General features: G+C 44.1%; 1 protein-coding gene across 4 annotated transcripts in view; it reads right to left on the bottom strand.

The window, feature by feature from the left end:
• The window catches only part of PLPPR1 (phospholipid phosphatase related 1), a 630,074-nt gene that overhangs the window by 13,705 nt on the left and 596,917 nt on the right, over positions 1-19,452 (bottom strand). For all 4 annotated transcript variants that reach the window (XR_014978090.1, XR_014978091.1, XM_085641280.1 and 1 more), the window contains exons 7-8: positions 8,529-8,705; positions 123-254 (exon numbers count right to left, since the gene is read on the bottom strand). Coding sequence is in view for 2 of the 4 variants with exons in the window: in XM_085641280.1 (XP_085497406.1) it covers positions 123-254; positions 8,529-8,705 (309 nt within the window). In the remaining 2 variants the exon portion in view is untranslated. The remainder of the gene's footprint in view (positions 1-122; positions 255-8,528; positions 8,706-19,452) is intronic.

Genomic DNA, 19,452 nt, shown 5'->3' with positions numbered 1-19,452 from the left:
ATTATGTATACAGTGAAGCAGCGTATTCATATTGCTGGCATTGCAGCTGACTTCTTGACATAAAAAATGCAAGTGCTATCCGAGCTGAAAAGAGAACATCAAACTGTATGGATTCTTCATACCTGCGCACTCAATGTCTCCAAAGGACTCTCCACCCTCGGAAACGTCATGAGCGGCACCCCTCGTGGATCTTCAGGCTTGGGTTTGGGAGGCGTTTCATGTGTTCCTTTAAAGTTGTGGACCACGCACACCCCCTGCATTATATGAGAAAACACATTCTGGTTGAGGGCACATACAGATACCTGAACATCAACTGACTCCAGCCTATCCTGAGCCCCTGGTCACTGTCTCCTGCAAGAACCAAATACCCATCACTGGACTTCTATAAAACATATTCAGGATACAAAGCATGGCTTCAATCTTTCATTTTCATCAGCCATTTCTGAAAAGATCAACAATGCACATTTCGACAACCAACATATTAAGTGACATGGAAATTGCAAGTTCAAATGAAGAGAGGCCCCTTCACGTAAATAAAGGCGGCCATTTGTCAAAGTAGAATTAGTATATTTGCCAGCAAAATATACATTGTATTACAGTTAATGCAGAGGTTCGGTAAACCTGGATGACATGCACTATGAGGATATTTTGGGCTTGACTTCTGCAGAAAATTGTCAATCAAAATGCTAAACTATTAGTAAATTCGGTATGTTGTGATGTGACGCTTGTGTAGCTCCAGTATGTCAAAGCCCTCTTGCACCCTACAATGTAGAACATTTTAGTAGAGGTTCAAGTATTAAAGCTGTACTAGAGGAGGAGTCATAATCTGTGCTTGTTGTGAATTTATATGAAATTGAAGAATGCAGTAAGGGAAAACTACAATAACGAGGAATCGATTAGGACAAGCCTTTTATATGAAATCACTATTTAAAGTTGTTTAATTATTTTGTAACATAATGAAGAAACAAATGACAAAAAGATACATGAAGAAAATAGATAACAATACCCATAACCACAACCAACAATCAAACTTCTAACTTCTCTTGAGGCACCAACCATACTTTTACCCCTCCACAGAACTCAAACCTTAACCTTTCTACTTTTACTAATCCTACCACTGCTATAGCCTATTGCCCATATTAATAACAGAACAAATGTATATGAAGTCTTATTTTCATCATCGTTTTCTAAAATAAAAGAAGGTCACTATCACCTTTTTTTGTTTTTCTTTCTTTATTAAATTTTTCCTTGTTTTCTTCCTTTTAACTTAAAACCAGACATCCTATCAACATCATCATTGCTGGCTGTATGTGCCCATATCAAATGTGTTAACTTCAATCTATAAAAGTATCTCCTCCATTACATCACCTAAAGCTGCATGAGCAAGGTAGGTATATGTTCACAGTTCAGAACTCCACATCTCCATCCACTATCCTTACCAGGAAATGCTTAGTATACTGGATTCAATAGTTTTATCGAGCAATATACTGCTTGCGATATTGTGGGGGAGTGCCACATTGTCATCAAGTTGTAGTCTTTTTTTACAATTCCATTGGCTATATCATGAGCTTAGTATGTGTGAGACAGCAGCATTTTGATTGGTCTGAGTGACCTGGTTTGCCGCTCAGACAGTGCCTGGGATTGTTCTCCACCTGGCAGTGCAACACAGCTACGAAGTCTAGAGCTCAAGCAGTAACTAACAGACTTACCTTTGTTCATGCCCTGGACCAAATTCCTTGAAAAATGGTTACACAGTTCAATTCTGTGCAAAAGTGTGAACTACTTCACAATACAAACCCGTATTGACTATAAATGCCTCACGTCAATTTCTATGTATGTAATATTACATTATTTATAACATATACAAATGCCAAGAAATTGACTCAGTTCACCTTGTGCCATGATGTCCCGGTTTTTGCTGGCGGTTATTAATTGCAGGAACCAGTGGTAAATTGTAATTGTTTGTGTAGTCGATGACGGTTTTTATGTACGGAAATTTTCAGCTTTCTGTTTTTAACTTTACTACTGTGTTTTTAAAATTTTGTTACATATGTACTTTGTAGTTTTTATGATTCACTTTGCGACTTCGAATAAAGCTTATTTTGACTTTGACTCAGTTCACCTGTGATAATACAAAGAGATTCCATTCAAGTTTCCTGATTATGGGATTATGGTGGTTATTGTGGGCAGCAGGGAAAAACGTGAAGAATTTCAAAATTCTCTTCACAGCTCCGTGCTGGATCATAAATATGAGATGTAAATAGTCTTAGAACCTGACGGATAGCAACAGAAATAAGGTTTGCGAAAGGTCCGATAATGATTAACAAATTATATGAAACTCTGGCATATTTACAAGAAATGACGGAGCGCGAAGTGGCGGCAAATTCTGAAGCGCCGCACTCTGCCATTTCCAAAACACAGGGATAGGCTGTAGTTACAACAATACGGTGCACCCCTGTGTTTTCCCTAGCACTGGGGCTAAAAATAGCTGCCTAGCGCCAACACAGACACCATTGGGCCATAGTGCAAGGATGCCTGAGTTGCAGGGAATGATTGTTTATGTGCAGGAAGGTGATATGTAGAATAAATATATTTAAAAGTATGGGCACTTTGAAAAAAATTACATTGAAGTGTCCAACAGTAATAGCAGCATTTTGGAGCTGGTAGTGCAGTAATGCATATTACAAGTGGTCCAGGCAGAGGAAGAAACAGAAACCTGGTGCTCCCACAACACTAAGAGAGCTCACTGTGGCAGCACAAGCAAATCTCTATTATTTAATGATTGTTTATGAGCAGGAAGGGACACATTACTGCACATAAACAATCATTAATGACATTTTGCTCTTTATTTGAGTGCTGCTGAATGCAACACACATATAAAAAGCAAAAACAAGGAGAAATAAAAACATTTCTCCTCGTTGGGCCATTCTAACGCCTGCTATAGCATGGCATTATTTTTTGTCACTGTCTCAAATTTACACCACCTTGTAAATATGGGGCAGTGTCAAAAGCTATGGGTGTTGTGGTGGAACACCCACAGCAATACCCATTGCACTCCCCTTTCACGCAGATACCTGCTTGAAGGGCTATCATATTTACAAAGCAGCGTTAAGCTACAAAAAGTGGCTTAACACTGCTTTGTAAATATGGTGCAGGGCTTTAAAAAAAGTGATATTCCGGTGGCACAATCCTCTTTTAAATATGCCCCTCGAGTTCAGTTTGTTTTTTAATATCCAGAACTTAATAAACATAGAGAATGAGTACCAAAGTCAAGCATTTTAAATCTTGCAAATATACTACCCTGACTATATTGTGACAGGGGATGGTATGATACATTTGGTGATGTGAACTGGTTTAATAAAGGATACATTTTAATAAATACAACAGCCATTCTAAGAACTAGATAGCAGTGGGCATCACAGAGTGCTGTGTGTTCTAGTGCGAAAGAAGGGGCCTAAAAGAGAAGGCAGGTGGTGCCCAAAGGATATCGGAAGTGAACTTAGCACCAAGTAACTACGCCAGCAAAGGCCCTCAGCTTTGAACTATTTGGGGGAAGGAGACTCTAATGAATCTAGATCCTGAGCATAGATCTTAGACAGCTATGCAGATGTTAGGCATGGAAGGGTGACATCCCTGGAGGCAAAACATGGAACGTATGAGAGATGTGCACTTGTGACATCTAATCTAAGATGTTCTTATTTTGCTTCCATCGACCACTAGATCTGGACATATTTACATAAGAGGAGCATTATTGTGGCAAAGGCCGGACGACTGCTACTTAAATAGCTCTGTGAGGGTCAGGGCAGCAGGTGGACACAGCAAATAACACTGGATAGGCTGACTAGAAGCAGCGACCTCTGATGGTGGGGTTCCATCCCAGAGGATCCCTGAGAAGAGTTGGTGTTCAAACAGAGAGCAAGCATTGGACAGTGCCAGAAGAATAGGATAAACTGTCTATGAATGCAAGGTGTCAGCAAATAAGTCTTAGGCACATATCTTATATATTCTATATATTTAGTTGGCTAGCTGGTCATTACCACAGAGAAAGGGCTGTCAACCATTATACAGTAGGAACTAAAACATTGTGGGTGGCCATCTTGTAAAGGTGATATGCAGCACTGGACTTGTCTAAATCTATTTAGCCTTCATAAGAAATGTAATCACTAGGGGAGCCTGATCTAAATGTCCCTTCATAAGGAACAAATAAAGACTCTCACTTAAATAGGAGGAGGTTGGAACTTAGCACACTTGTAATAACATCACTTACATTCAGATAAGTGGTAAAGGTATGTTTGAACCCCCATTTGGCTGAAGGCACAAACTGCAGCAAGACTCTATGTATAAGTATATATCACTACAGTTGCTCACAAAGTGAATAATAATACCCCTTTTAAAAACAACAGTGGAACTGTATCTCTAAAAACCACCTATGAAATATGCCTGATGTGCAAATTACAGCCACGCCTTACTTTTGAAAAGTAAATCTGAACCTTCTCGATAGCCAGTAACCTCAATTTTTCATACTTTCCCTCCCTGCCAGTATAACTCAGTGCCCACTACTATGTTCACTGTTCCATAAATATGTCAATATAATGAGTATTTGTCACCAGAGGTCTTCTATCAATTGCACTTCCCTGAACTCACTGCATCTTGTGTCCCTTACCTATCTGTGTTCATCAAGGCTTCTGCCAATGACTAGCATGTGTGAGGTTCAGTGCCTATTAAATCAATGACTTGTCTCCATAAATAGCCATGCAAATAGTGATGTAACATGTGCAGATTGGATCACTGCCACTTAACAACATATATGGCATTCATAGCAGTGCATAGAGTTGAACTGTGCCCATAAATAGCCAGTCTTGAGCAAACAGCTCAACCTATTGCTAGCTTTTAGTGATAAATAAACATGTGCAGGCTGTTAGCTAAATTCCACATGCTTTCTGGTCACAGGAAGTGGAAGTGTATTCAGACCTAGAAACACTTAAGTTCCTAAAGGAAAACTGAGGGGCATATTCACAAGAATGTGTGATAACAACCGCAAGAGTAGCGTAACATAACTTTCAATATCGCAGCCCATCGTGGGAAAATAACCTTGTGTCAACGTGGAATTCACAACATGGCGGTACCATGTGATAGTCCGCCGCCACCGCGGACAAAACACAAAGCACAACACCAGAAAACCTGCGATGAGCCCTTCCGCGATGAGGAAAGCAGGGATAAGCAGCGCGAGGGCAGCAAACTCACGTGCAATGCGGGAACAAGCACAAGAACAGCATATGGAAAATGCCACTGAACAAAATACAGCTACAGTGGAGTACCACGGATGCACCCTGGCCAACTGCAGAGGACAACATGCACACCACAACATCCAAGCACCGTGGAAGGACAGAACCAACAGGTACACCGCATGGAAGCGACCAGTGGCAGACAAGTCAGAGCCGCAGGAGCGATACACCCACCGTGCAGCATACGCACATAAGCAGAAGTGCACCTCGACATTGGCAAAATCCTGGTACAAACCCCTCCACAACTGAACACAGGACACAACTGGATCGGCAAATGTGCACAACCAGGCAAATCACATCTGTAACCCCAGGGATATGTAAACTGACAATGCACAATTCCAACATGTAACCTGCAAATATGTTTTATTCACACATGCAGTGAAATTGGACATCTACTACTGTCCCATGATTGCCATGGACGGACACAATGTGACGTGCTCATGAGAAGTAGGTGTCAATGATGTAGTTCCTATGGGACATTCCTGCCGCAGCTGCAGTGGGATGTGGGTCACCAGCCCCATCACCATTATCATCGTCCGGTACCTCTGGAACTGGGATCCATTGGGCCCTGTTGTGAACACAGATGTTGTGCAACACACAACATGCAAAGATCATCTTGCACACGACTTCCGGGATGTACAGGAGCTTCCCACCTGTGCAGTCCAGGCACCTAAAACGTGACTTCAACACGGCAAATGTGCGTTCAACGATGCCCCTGGTGCGCATGTGGGCCACATTGTACTGCCTCTGGGTGGGTGTGTTCGGGTCCCGGAGGGGTGTCATCATCCAAGGGCAGAGTGCATATCCTTGATCACCTGTGACAGTGCAGGGAGAAAAGTGTCAATACTTTTTCGGCAGGAGGTGATGGCAGGCCCACCAATTCAGTGACGCCTGTGCTGGCTGTGTGTGGGGTGAGTGTAAGCCAGCCCTCAGGGAGTAGCTGGTGCTGGCAACAACTCCAACAGTCATCAGGCACTCAGACATGCAATGTCAGAACCACAAGGGGGGATGACTCGAGTTGCACAGGGCCAGTGGCCCCGGATGATCAGCGGCCAACACGGGCCCACCGCCACGGGGCGCTGACCTGTGGGAGAATGGGGCAGGGTCATAAGGGCTGAGCAGTGCCTCACATGTGTCATGGCTGCATTCCGCATCTCCACACATCAAGCCGTTGTGTGCCTGTGGTGCATTGAAATGTCGATTGGGCGCAGGGGTAGCCCAGGATGACCATGGAGTCGTGTAGTCGTGTCTGGTAGGTGGTCATGTAGTCTGACATGTTGAATATGGTTTGGTCACGTGTGCATCACTACAGATGTGCCTTGTGCGTTGGTGGCTGTGGGATGTGTGATGTGTTGATTTGGTACTTACCAAAGAGCAGTCCCGTTCCATATGTGCCATCCTGGAAGCGCTGGTTGATGATGGACTGTCGTAAGATGAAGGAATCGTGCACACTGCCTGGGTAGTTTACGATGACATTGGTGAAGAGTTCCCAGTGGTCTACTATTGCCTGCTTATTGATAGAATGTGTGTGCTTTCTATTGCGGTAGTGGTGTGCAGTATCCGCAGGGGGCACAAGTGGAACATGTGTGCAGTCAATTGCCCCCAACATGGCCGGGAATCCGGCTATGGCGTAGAAGCCTTGTTTTGTCTCCAGCTGTTCCTGCGCAGTGTTGGGGAAGTTAAGGTACTGAGGTATGAAGCTGAGGATGGCATTCATGACAGGTGTGATGACATTTGATACGGCTGGCTGTGAGACTACTCCAACTCCGGCAGTTGTTGGTTGGAAGGTACCAGAGGCCACAGCCAGCAGTTTTGTCTGAGGTGGGATGTTGGTTCTCCGCTGTGTTGGGACCGTCAGCCTGTGGGCGATATGTGTCATGATGCAGAGAATGGTTGTACTTTTGAGCCTGTAGTGGGCAATGACTTCCGCGGGCGTTAGATCTGTGAGGGTGGTGCGTTTTCGGTAGGTCCGCTGTCTTACTCTACACTGCCTCTGTGGTGGTCCAGACGGGGTGCTGGTCCGGGGGGGTGGCGGTCCTGTGGATGGTGGCGGTGGGTGTTGTGGCCCTCTTGGGGCTCTGAGCTGCATGATGAGTAGCTCCATGGCGTTGTTTGTTCTTCGGGTATGGCTGTGTGCGGGGCTCCGTTGCCTACTGCAGGTAGGCGTCCGTCTTTACACCTGCTTGAGGCAGGTGTTAAATACCTGCGGCCAGCGCGGCTTATGTCCTGTTTTTGGTTAGCTTCGCAGTTCTGTCAGTTCATTGTGAAAGTGGTGGTGTTGTTTTTTCGTGTGTTTTTGCACGGGAACGCCTACTCTGCATCTCATTAGAGTCAGTTGGTAGTGTTCGCTGTGGTGTTAGATTTTGGGGGAGTTATCGCGGGAATACTGGCGATGTCTGCAGTGTGCACCTGCTTGTGAATTGGGAATTAAATCTATCTCCACTTTTGTCGCGTTAAGGTGGAGATAAATCGGAGATAAATCCTTGTGAATATGCCCCAGAGTCTGTGGTAGTGAGATCTGACTATAACCTGGCTAGAAACAGACAGTTTTTCCTTAACTATGGCATAGGTATGCCTCATGAATGGTTGAGATGGCAAATTGTTTAAGGTGAGGGTGTGAAATCCCTGCCAGAAAATAACACTGTTATGCCATAATTTAGAATTAACATTTTAGCATACTATCTCAGACACAAGTAGTCACTGGAAAGCTATGGGAGTATTGAAACTCCAACACGCCGCTGTTAACAGGAGTATGTCATAGCATGCAAGAGAACAGTCAGGGTCAGTAAGCCAAAGAGTGAGGTAAAAAGATCCAGATCATCTTTCAGATTCTCTTGGCGAGACAAGCAACAAAGCTCCCAAAAGACCAGAGCCACTCTTTCTATGGCAATGTTACGAGAACACGATTGGAGGCAGAATCTGACACAAAGTGTTGGAGCTGAAACTAGCAAAGAAAAATGTGCCCTTTGGGAGCAATGCCATGGAAAAACTTAAGAAACACCAAGTCAGTTTGAACATTCCAGCCACCTTTAGACGCATCCCTGTATTGATTCCTGCATCGGTCGTGTTAACTCTTGAGGTCATCCAGCGCTTCCAAAGGAGTTCCAAGTGCCTTGAGTAGTTGGGTCTCTAAAAACTTGCTTACAATGCAGTTAGTCTCTGGTTTTGTTTCCACCTATATCCTATTTGTCTTCCTTATTTTTTAATGATTCCTAAATAAAAATAAAAAAAACCTTGGCTTACCAGAAACAAAGCCACAGCACTTCCGAGGATGAAGCCTCCAATGACGTCCACGCAGTGGTTGCGGTACTCCGACACTCGGTTCAGTCCTGTGAGGAATGCACTGCACAGGGTCCCCAAGCACAGCACTGGCTTGGCCAGTCTGCTGCTCTTTGTTTTTATTGTGCTTGTAATATACATCTAAAACAGCAAGAAAACAGAGTAAAAGCAAATGAGTTAATTTACATTTGATAGAACACATATACAAAGGGTCGCCCACCATTCAAAGTTATTAAATATAACTAAGAAGAAATACATAATCACTGCTGATTATTTTTCTAAAGTCGTACCTATTACAACAATTCGCAATATTCAAAACCAGTAAGTTGAATACAAGAGTACCTAATTTATAGTAAACTGTTCTTAAGACAAAAGACACTATTAAAGTACAAACAGTTTTGAAGGTTTATATAATGTCTAAAGTACATCGTGTAATATTAAGAAGAGTCATATATTATGAAAATGGTACCCCACATATGCAGTGGGGCATAAAGTGGTGATCTGCACCTTGCCACTTCAGTTTTTTCTGTTGAAGATATTTTTATTGGCATTTTAATAAGGAGAAAACGATACAGAAGGAAACCAGGAGGGAGAAGAAAAGGTTAAATAAAATAATTAGCATTTGCAAGATGTGTACATCAATGTGACACTCATGATTGTTATCGACAGAATTCGTAGAATGCCATTAGCTGTAGCCCATACCCAGAGATTGTGGCATGAGGCTAGAGCATTCATGTATGGGGGAGGTATGTAGCAGTAGGTAGTAGGGGATATGATGAGTCTTGAGGAATGCAAGCAGAAATATATCCAAATTGTACACATCTCTGCGAGTGTGTCTGGTACTATAAGGGGGAGGGGTAAGGGGATAGGAAAAGGATGGAGAGGTGGTGTTATGTGATTCAGTAGGAGATGTATTAAAAACCTAAGTTGTGCTGATGAGGGGAGAACCTGTGGTCAGGGAGGGAATTGGAGGATTTCCCATTATGGGGGCGTGTTGTGGATAAAGAGATGAAATGTATCCCAAATACATTGAGAGGTTAAAGGCAGTGCTTAATTTGAGACGGTGCTTTCCGGTGCTCAGCACCAGCACCTAATCCTCAGCACCGGTGCTTATTGCACAAGTTAAGGACATAGTCATTCAGAGTCCATGTGATTTTCCCCAGAATCACAGGATTTTGAGCCATGCTGAGACTCAAACCCATTTCCCAGCTCCGAAATCGGCAGTTCTAGCAATTAGGCCAAGTCCTCTCCAGAATAATAAGTGCCGGGGCTCTAGTCAGGAGGCAGTTTGCCCCAGCACATTTCTCTTGTTAGCGCTGCCTCCTGAGGAGAGCCCCGGCACTTTTCATTTTACAAATTAACCACTGGTTACAGGGCAACCTTTGTTACTAGATTGGGTTGTGTGTGTGCTTCTTAGAAAGGTACTCCAGGCCCACCAAATATGTTGTTGCTAGATTTTCAGTCGATCAGTATTACTTTGATAGCAGTGGTGAGTAAAACGTCAAGGAGGGAGATCTGAGTCAGAGATATCAATTGGGGGATCTGCCAAATGAGGTCCTAGTAAAATTATTTGGAGGGATAACGAAATAGTCATTCTGACATTTTTTGTGTGGCTGTAGTGTGACATTGTGCCAGTGGGACGGCAGGTGAGAACAAGAGAAGAACATGTGTTTTACGTCATCAGGGGATGAGTCGCAGGCACAGCATGTGTTGGCGTCCTTTAGTTTTAATTAGAGCAATTTTGCAGAAGTCCAGTACATGAAGTGTGCTGCAAAGAATTTGGTCTTGGTTAGGAAGGGAATCAGTTTGTGCTGAAGTAAGTGTGATCCCACTTTAGCCCAGGTGTCTTCGTCCAGAGAAGCAAGGCTTTAGGAAGAAAGCCAAAGGCGATGGCATAGGATTTTGGAGGTGGTAAGTATGTTGTAAAATTTTAAAGAGTATGACCACTTGATGGAATCAGTCAGAGTTACACGTCCAAGTAACAGAACAACAGCTGAATGACTGTTAGCAAGCAAGTTAGCAAGAGCAAGCACATTTGAAATAAAGCCAAGAGTGAGGACGTACAAGTCCTGAATGCATGCTTAAAGACAACAGCATACAATTGTCTCAAATGTAATCTACACACAACAGCAACAACACTTTTCACATAAAATAAGTAAAACCATGCAAGTTACTTCTCAAAAATACGACAAATTATTTGCAATTTTCAGATGGCCAATATCCTTGCTGTGCAAGGCCATCTTCAAACAAGCCCTTGCAATTGGTCAGGCAAAAATTGGAAAATAAACTTTCCCCAATACAAGCAACACAAGCAAAATATAAGCAATATGTTTACTTTAAACATTCTCTAAATCAGTATAAAATCACACTATAATAATTGTCAGTTATTTTTATCCGAATAATGTCTATTTTTATTTAGTGTTTTTACACTAAAATATAATGATTTAATTGAAAAGTAACACCAATAAGTAATATTATGGTGCACTTACATATTCATTTTTCCAGTACTTCTAATGAGAATGTATTTATCACTTAGAGGTCCAGATTGGCAAAGGTGTAACACACAAAAGGTTATAGTAGGCTTCTTGCAATAAGTCTAACCACAGGTATTTGCTCGGGGTAGCACTCCAACCCTTAGTTCTTTTGCTCACATGCCATCTCATTTTGGACCCAGCCAGATGCCAATCAGTCTTGACTTTGTTCCTCATGGGAACGTTCCAGCCCAAAATGCCAAGCCAGGTCCTCTTTGAACCGGAACAAAAGCAACCCAGGATTGTTTTCACCCTGGTTATGGGCTCAGCAGCAAGGTACAGCTTGGTTCCAGTGACACAGTGAGCACGGGACCCCATCTGGGCCAACCCATGCCACTTAGGGCGGTACATGAAACACACAAAAGGTGATGGGAGGCTGCTTGCAATAACTCTAACCACCCAATTGCTCGGGGTGGCACTCCAATCCATTGTTCTTTTGCTCACCATGCTGCCTCAGTCTGGATCCAGCCAAACTGAGGTGCCATGTTGAAAAAACGGGCAAAAAATTATGAATTCGGATGCAACCCAAGTGATTACCAGTGGCTGAGAATACTTCAAGTATTCCATCCATCACCTTGTTATTTTTGCAGATTTAAAAAGGTGTCACACAACGAAGCACAGCACCCAAATGTACTGCGCTGTGTAGCGTGGCAGGGAGATAGCGCCATATCTACAAAAATAGAACACTCTCCTCTCCTCTATCCAGCACTGGGTCCAGATTTTTCTGCCGAGCTCCACTCACACACCATTGCACCATAGTGCAAAGGTGTATGAGTGAATCTAGCATAGGTTTTATACTGGAAGGGTAGACTTCCAGTACAAAATACCATGGCTAGACAAGTTTTGCAACTTTTCCTACTTTGTAGGAGTGCTGTAAAATGCAGCACACATGCAAAGTCGGAAGAAAAGGAGAAATGAAAACATTTCTCATTTTAACTCCTGCTTTCCAGCAGCGTTATTTTATTGCAATAAACCCTGCATATTAATGTTAGTAGAAAGGGTTTTCCATCATAAACATGGGTGGTTGCATGAGTAGGCCCATGTAACACCCAGGTAATGCCCCCATGACGCTACGTAATGCAAAGTAGCGCTTTGCGCTAGTTTGTGTTTCTTTCCTTACAAACCAATGCAAATGCTTTGATTACATACCGGTAATTTCATTACTTCGAGTCCTTCTCTCGCTTGGCTTCCTGACTACATGAGGCTTCCTGCATCTCCCCCAACACTCCTGCTCATCTAATAAAAGCCCCTCCTTACCTCCTGTATCATCAACAAACTCCACTGAAACCAGTTGGCCTGGACTGACAGGGCGGGAGGGAAATTTGTAAGGAAGCAACGCAAGAGAATCACTCAGATTATTGAAATTACCGGTAAGTAATTACCTTCTTCTCCCTCTCTCTTGAGATGTACTCAAGCTGTTAACAAAGCCAGGACAGCTGAAGGAATGCAGAAACAAACTTTATTAGAGAAAGTAAAAAGCCACCGTTACACCACGGCAGAGAATACTTTTGAACCAAAGCAATCTGCATCGCAGGACTCTGAGTAATGTTTAATAAAGGTAGAAGGAATAACCTGAGGGGCTGCCCTACAAATTTCATCCAGGGTTGTCCCTTGACACTCAGCCGGACAAGCTGCTAATCCGCGAGTTGATCTGCCCTGAACCCCCAATGGAGATGGGACACCAAACTGGGAATTAGCTAAAGTAATCACAGATCGGAGTTTGCACGGTAGGTTTCCAATCCTTCCTAGCAGACCCATAATTCACAGAGTGGAATTCTGACAGAAGCTCTCCACCTTCTCCAGATACAGCAAAACAGCCGTCCGGACATCCAGGGAATGAAGATTAGCCTCCTCAGGTGCCTGAGTATCAGGGCAAAAGACTGGTCATATAACCTTCTGCTAGGCTTGAAAGACAGAATTGACCTTGGGAATGAACCCAGGACCTGGTCTTAGCACCAACCGATCCTTAAAGATCCACAGAAATGGGGCTCTACAGGAAGAGATCCCAGGTCTCCTACCCGAAGTAATTGCCACCTTCGCGGTAAGGGACCGGAGATCAATGGAAGAAAGAGGCCAAAAAGTTGGGTAACGAAGAGCCTGCAGAACCACGGGCAAATCCCAGGAAGGACACACAGGTAAACATCTAGGACGCATTTTGGAAACCCTTTTAAACAACTTCTTAACCAAACCCTGGGAATCCACCAGAGCACCCCAAGGAGCCCGAAAATGCCCTGATTGCGGCCCACTGCAGCTTCAGCGTGGAAAGAGACAGCCCCAAAGCGAACTTACTCTGCAGAAACTGAAGGATCTGGGGAAGAGAAGATTGAGGCCTAACATGCTATTTCCCTCAACACAACCTACAGGAAACCCAGTGCCTAGCATAGGAGGCCCTAGTGGAAGGCCTTCGGGCAGCCTAAATAGAAGAGGAAACTGAAAAAGAACAACCCAGCCATCAAACCAGACTGCGCAGTCTCCAAACCGTCAATTTTAGATGAACTAGGGACTCCTCCTGAAGGACCAGGAAGCTTAGATGAGATGGATTCGTAGGCAGCAACCACTCCCTGCCTCTCCCCATCTTCACCAAAAGAGGAAACAAAGAAGAGCGGCCCCATGCTGGAGCAACCAAGACTACTTGGGCTCCCTCTCTCCTCACTCTGAGCAGAAATCTCTGGATCAAAGGGAAAGGTGGGAAAGCAAACAGCAGACCCAGAGGCTACAGACGGGACAGGTCATCTATCCTCCAGGCTGACTGCTCCCTCATCCTGGAAAAAAAGCGAGGAAGAAGAGCGTTGTGAGCATTCACAAATAGATCCACTTCTGACAAATCAGGCTGAACAGATGGGGCCAGAGATAAAATTTGCGTTAGGAGGGAATCACCCTGCTCAACACATCCACCCAGGAATTCAGAAGACCGTGAATATAAATCGCAGTCAGAGACAGCAGATGAGACTGGCTGCAAGAGAAAATGCGATCTGAAATGAGGAACAGGGACTGGGCCTTCGTTCCCCAATATCAGTTGATATATTTTGAAGTAGTATTGTCCATCCTGATTAGAATAGCCTTGTTCTGAATCTAAGGAGAGAAGGCCAGGAGGGCCGAAGGAACTGCTTCGGGTTTCCTCAAGTTCACTGACCTGGCACTCTGAGACAATATCCACAGACCCTGCACCTGATGGTAGACCATCCAAGCTCCCCAGCCCTTCATGCGCACATATGTGGTAACTATTACCGGAGGTAGGGGCATAAGGGCACCCCCTTCAGTAGATTCAATGGATCCGACCACCACATTAGCTCTTGTTGTACAAACCATGATACAGGAAATGGGGAGACATACCCAGTGAGGCTGGACCCATGCCTGAAGCAGGAAGCAGACGAGGAAGCTCAGATGAAATTGAGCCCAAGGAAACAAAAAGACAGTGGCTGCCAGATCCCACTGAACTCAAAAACAGTCTGCAATCCTTGGAAAAGTTGAGCTCGGATGGGCCAAAATATGGACTGCATCTTCTTTACCCTGTTATCAGAAAGAGGAACCACCCCTTTGTATGTGCCAAACCGGGCTCCGATGAAGACGCAATCCTGTGCCGGAATCAACTGTGATTTCTGGGAGTTGATCAGAAACCCATGGGATGTTAACACTTTGATCTCCTGGCAGACCTGATCTATTGCCTGACCAGATGAACCCACTAAAACCAAACAATCATTCAGATGGGGCTGGATACAAATCCCCTGTCGATGAAGAAGATCCATCTATGGAGCCTGAACCTTCGTAAAAACCTGTGGAGCAGACTTTAACTTGAATGGGAGTACACTGAACTGAAAATGAGCTCCCCCACCTCGAAATGAGATAATTTTGATGTGTGGGGTGAATAGGAACTTGCAAGTAAAAGTCCTGCAAATCGATGGTAGCCATGAAGTCTTGCCCGGAAACTAGAGGAATGATGACTTGCAAAGTTACCATGCGAAAATGCAGTCTTTATCCAATGGTTGAGCCTTATTAAGTTGAGCACAGGACGAAAACACCCGGGTTTAAAGGATTTAACGGTTCTAGTAAAAGAGGACTTGTAAGACCAGGAATGCTTCTTGACCTTGAAGTATTTCCTCATCATGTCATCTAGTTGGTCACCAAAGAGCTTTTTACCACCAAATGGGAGCTTCATCAGGGATGACTTCTCTGAAAAATCAGTCTTCCAATCCCTGAGCTAAACATGCCGGTGGGCCATCACCACCGAGCTGGAAGCAACAGAGGCCACCCTAATGATATTGGCCAAAATGGCCATCAAAACTTTTGACTGCTGTTCCATGTGAACCAGGAGGTCCGATACGTCTTCTTCCTCTTACATCAGTTCAGCCGAGGATAGGTGGCTGCGCGAAGTGCCAGGGTAGCAGCCACAAAACATTGTTTCAAGGTGGCATCAACCTTTTTATTGGTAGAGTCCGAGGGTGAGGAGTCATCAGGATTCAAAGAAGACCTACCCAGCAAAATATCTAATATTGAGTCCACTTAAATTCTCTGGGGCAACACAGATTCCACATCTACCATTTGATAGGATTTCTACATAAATTGCGGAATCTGAAATTGATCTGGCTCCTTCCAACCCCCAAAAATTGCAGCCTTAATTTTGGGGAGGAACCGAAGAGTCACTGGAGCTGCCTTGGCAAACTGAGGAAAGAAACCATTTTCCTCAACATGGGAAGGATCGAACCCCAAATTGTCTCGAATGTGCAAAAGGATGGCCCCTAATTACCCTCCGAAAATACATTTTCCCCCAGAGGAACCAGGTTTGTCGGGAAAAGAATCACTGTCCAAATCTGAAGAGACATCCACCGCCTCATCAATCATGGCCTGTACTTGTTTGGCGATCAGTCTGTCATCCGCATCAGGACATTGACTGGAAAGCTGCTTAGACAATTCCCCTCCTCATCCGCCAATGATGGATAAGGAGAATGCTTCCTCCATTTTCCCCTCCATAGACACACCAAGCATAGGAGGAAAACAAGGTATAAATGCAGATTAATCTGCAAACCTGGGCCAATAGGGAAGGAACACCTAGGCCCCCCAATAAAGCAACAGATGGACAGAAGAAGCCAATCCCCAGGTGCACACAGCACAGCTCTGGTCCCATAAGGGTGCCATCCTTATATCTCACTCCTATTTGAGACTCCTGCGCCAGCATTGTTCCCCCCGTCAAAGTGCTTGCATTCCTTCCTCAGAGAGGCATTGCTCTCTCCATTTAGAAAATCCCTGCAATGCTCCGATGCTGTCTCTGGCCGCCGTGCTCTAATCCTCAGACAAGGAACCCAGAAGTAATCATCAGAGCACAAGTACCACAGGAGGACACACAGGAAATCTCAGTTTCAGTTGTGGTTGCCTACCAGAGGCTTCTCTCAGTCCCCCGAGCACCACCCATGTAGAGTCTGCGCCGGCCGAGGGAAACCCATGCCATGAATGCTCGTGCGGGTGCACTTCACCTGCCCGATGAAGGAGACGACAAAAAAGAACAGGAGGTAGGGAGGGGAAGGAGCTTTTATTAGATTAGGGAGAGTGTCAGGGAAGGTGCGGGAGGACTCATGTAGTCAGAAAGCCAAGAGAGAAGGAGGAGGCAGTAATGCCAATTTACATTGGTTCATCAGTCCGCAAAAATGTTTTGCTTCTGGTGTGGAAGCCTTTGTTTCATGGTTTCAAGTTGGATTTTGCATTCACCAAATAGTCCTAGCCATTTGAATTTGCTGCTGCCCCTCTTGAAAACAAGGCATCTCATGCATTGAAATAGAAGTACTCGTCAGAGTGAAACAGCAAATACAGTGACCGCCGAACCACGCATTGCCTTTGCAACACAGGTGGATCTATGAATGCTCCTGAACCAAGCATTCCATTTACAATGCAAGTCGTTACAACGTCATGCATTAGGTAAGGCATCGCTGTACTTTAAAGTCCAAGACTTTCCCTACTGTTGCAGGGACTAGTGTTGCAATAGAAAATTATACTATTCCGAAGTCCAGTGCTCCCTAAAGCATTGTAACGACCAGGGCCGGCTTTAGCGCTGGTAGCATCCGGTGCGACAATCATTTTTGGCACCCCTGTACCCCATAACAGCCTCCTTGGATTCTCTCTACCACCAGGCAAAAATGCCCCTCATCTCTCCAATCATAAGCTATTGTTAAACACAGCGCCCCCCCCCTAAGGTCAGCACCTCCTTCACAGGTCAGTGCCCAGTGCGGCTGCACCAGTCGCACTGCCCTAAAGCCGACCCTGGTAACGACTTGCTTTGTAACTGGAATGCGTGGTTCAGACACATTTGTTTTTCCCCCCGCGTTGTTAAGGAACGCGTGAGAAAGGAAAGTGTGGCTGTGACATACAATTCTCCCCAGGATATGGAAAAATACACACAAAGGTGAACAACATGACTGTGAGAGATAAATAACCCCAATAGCTTTATTATTAGAAAAAAACATGACAAAAGTTTGGAAAACAACTAAATCTGTCTCCATACGGCCGTACATGCAGTGATGACAGTGAACCCCAACAACATTTCTTAGAGTAGTACAAAAGCAGACCTGAGAAAAGCACCTCACCCAAGTGCCATTGTTGAATGCTTATTTCCGTCCAAGATAGCACAACCTTCAATTAAATACACCAAGGAGCTACTTTTAGAATTGTTCGGATCTGCAAATGAATTTTCTTTTTACTATTTGCTTTTGGTTTTTCTTATTTGTCTGCATTTACTCTCCTTATTCTTCGACGGCGTCAGACACGAGCTGTCATTTTTCAGAAACTAAAGAAGGTATTTGTTGTAGATGTATTCTCATATTTCATTGTGCGCAGTATGATAGTAAACAGATTACAAGAACAAGGTTTCCCGTATAATATGCAGAGTGGACATGAAGCATCAGTTTATATTAATTAATACTATATTTAATTCGTCATCACTAAAGTTTATCCTCTCTAAAGCACATTGCCGTTTTATATGTACTGGTTAATACTTCTCATGCACTCCTCTATAAGAATGCAAAAACATTTCGCTAGAGGGTGCTCTTGCTCCACCATACACGAGCTTTGAAAAATTGTAATTGAATTGTCTCTGGTTGACACAGTCATCGGCCTAGACGCTGTCAAGACGAAAAGGTTCTGAAAATTGGGAATTGTCTATAGGGAGTGAGGAATCATACAGTAACTGCTTGCCAGCAAACTGTATGCAGATAATTATTATATAACAGGAGTTATATTCCGTGGAATATAACTCCTGTGGCGCGCTACTTTAAATGTGGCTCAGAAAATTGTATTTATCAAGCTAGGAGAACACAGGTACAGAGTTGAAAACAGAATGCAATAACATTTAAACAAAGGAGATAATCGGCAAGAAAACAATAAAAAAAATTGCAGTTCCCAGTTAAAATCTTGGAGCCAGATGTATGAAACATTTTGATTTTACCGATAAAATGCTTTTTTGGCATGTACCGACCTTATTTTGCAGGGTTTGCACGTCGCTATTAGGAAGTGGCATGTTAATAGCGAGTCGCACTGGTATGTAGGAATGTTTTGCAACCGGGAATGTGGTTTGCAGTTACCACTAACTTCAAGTTGGTGGTGACCCATTCGCAAATGGGGCGCCAACAATTCCCACAGACACTGTCTACTCTTAAAAAATGAAAAGGAAACTTTTCATATTTCTTTTTAAATGCATCCCATTTTCCTTTAAGGAAAACAGGCTGCATTTCAACCCCCAAAATCAACTTTATTTAAAAAGCAGTCACAGACCTGATGGTTTGCTGACCCCATCAGGCAACCATCCCTGTGAGGGCTAGATATTCCCAATGGGTTGCAAATTGCAACTTGCCTCATGAATATTAATGAGGCAGGTCCCCCCAGACCCACTGGTAATCGTAACAGTGTGAAACACACTGTTGTACATCGCAGTTTGAGATAGCGAATTACTAAAATTTGCTATTAGGAAATCGCAAACACTCGATTACATACAACTGGCCCATAATGCCTCCCAGAGCCGGCCTTTAGCATGTATGAGGTGGGCCTATGCCCAGGGGGTTAATCTCCAAAGGTGCGTAGGAGCTCCCTGTAGCAGTCTCCCTCCGACCTGGATCCAAAGAAAAGTGTGGTTAAACATTGTTTCTGAAGGCTGTTGGCACTCATGCCCGCATTTTGTCTATTTTACATTTCATGGCTCTCCTTAGTGTTACCCCCTCACCTTCCTCCTACTTCACCCAATCTTTTGACAAACAGACGATTAAAGATAACGAGTAGGAGAAGTGCCACATTCGGTTTCACCTAGGGCGCTATCTGAGCCCAGCCAGAACTGATGCTTCTACTGAACGTTGACTTGTTAGTGATCATGAATATTAAGA

Source organism: Triturus cristatus, chromosome 2_2 (genome assembly GCF_964204655.1).
Source record: "Triturus cristatus chromosome 2_2, aTriCri1.1, whole genome shotgun sequence".
Lineage (NCBI taxonomy): Eukaryota > Metazoa > Chordata > Amphibia > Caudata > Salamandridae > Triturus > Triturus cristatus.
The sequence above is the reverse complement of the archived record's forward strand: the minus strand, read 5'-3'. Positions and strand labels throughout refer to the sequence as shown.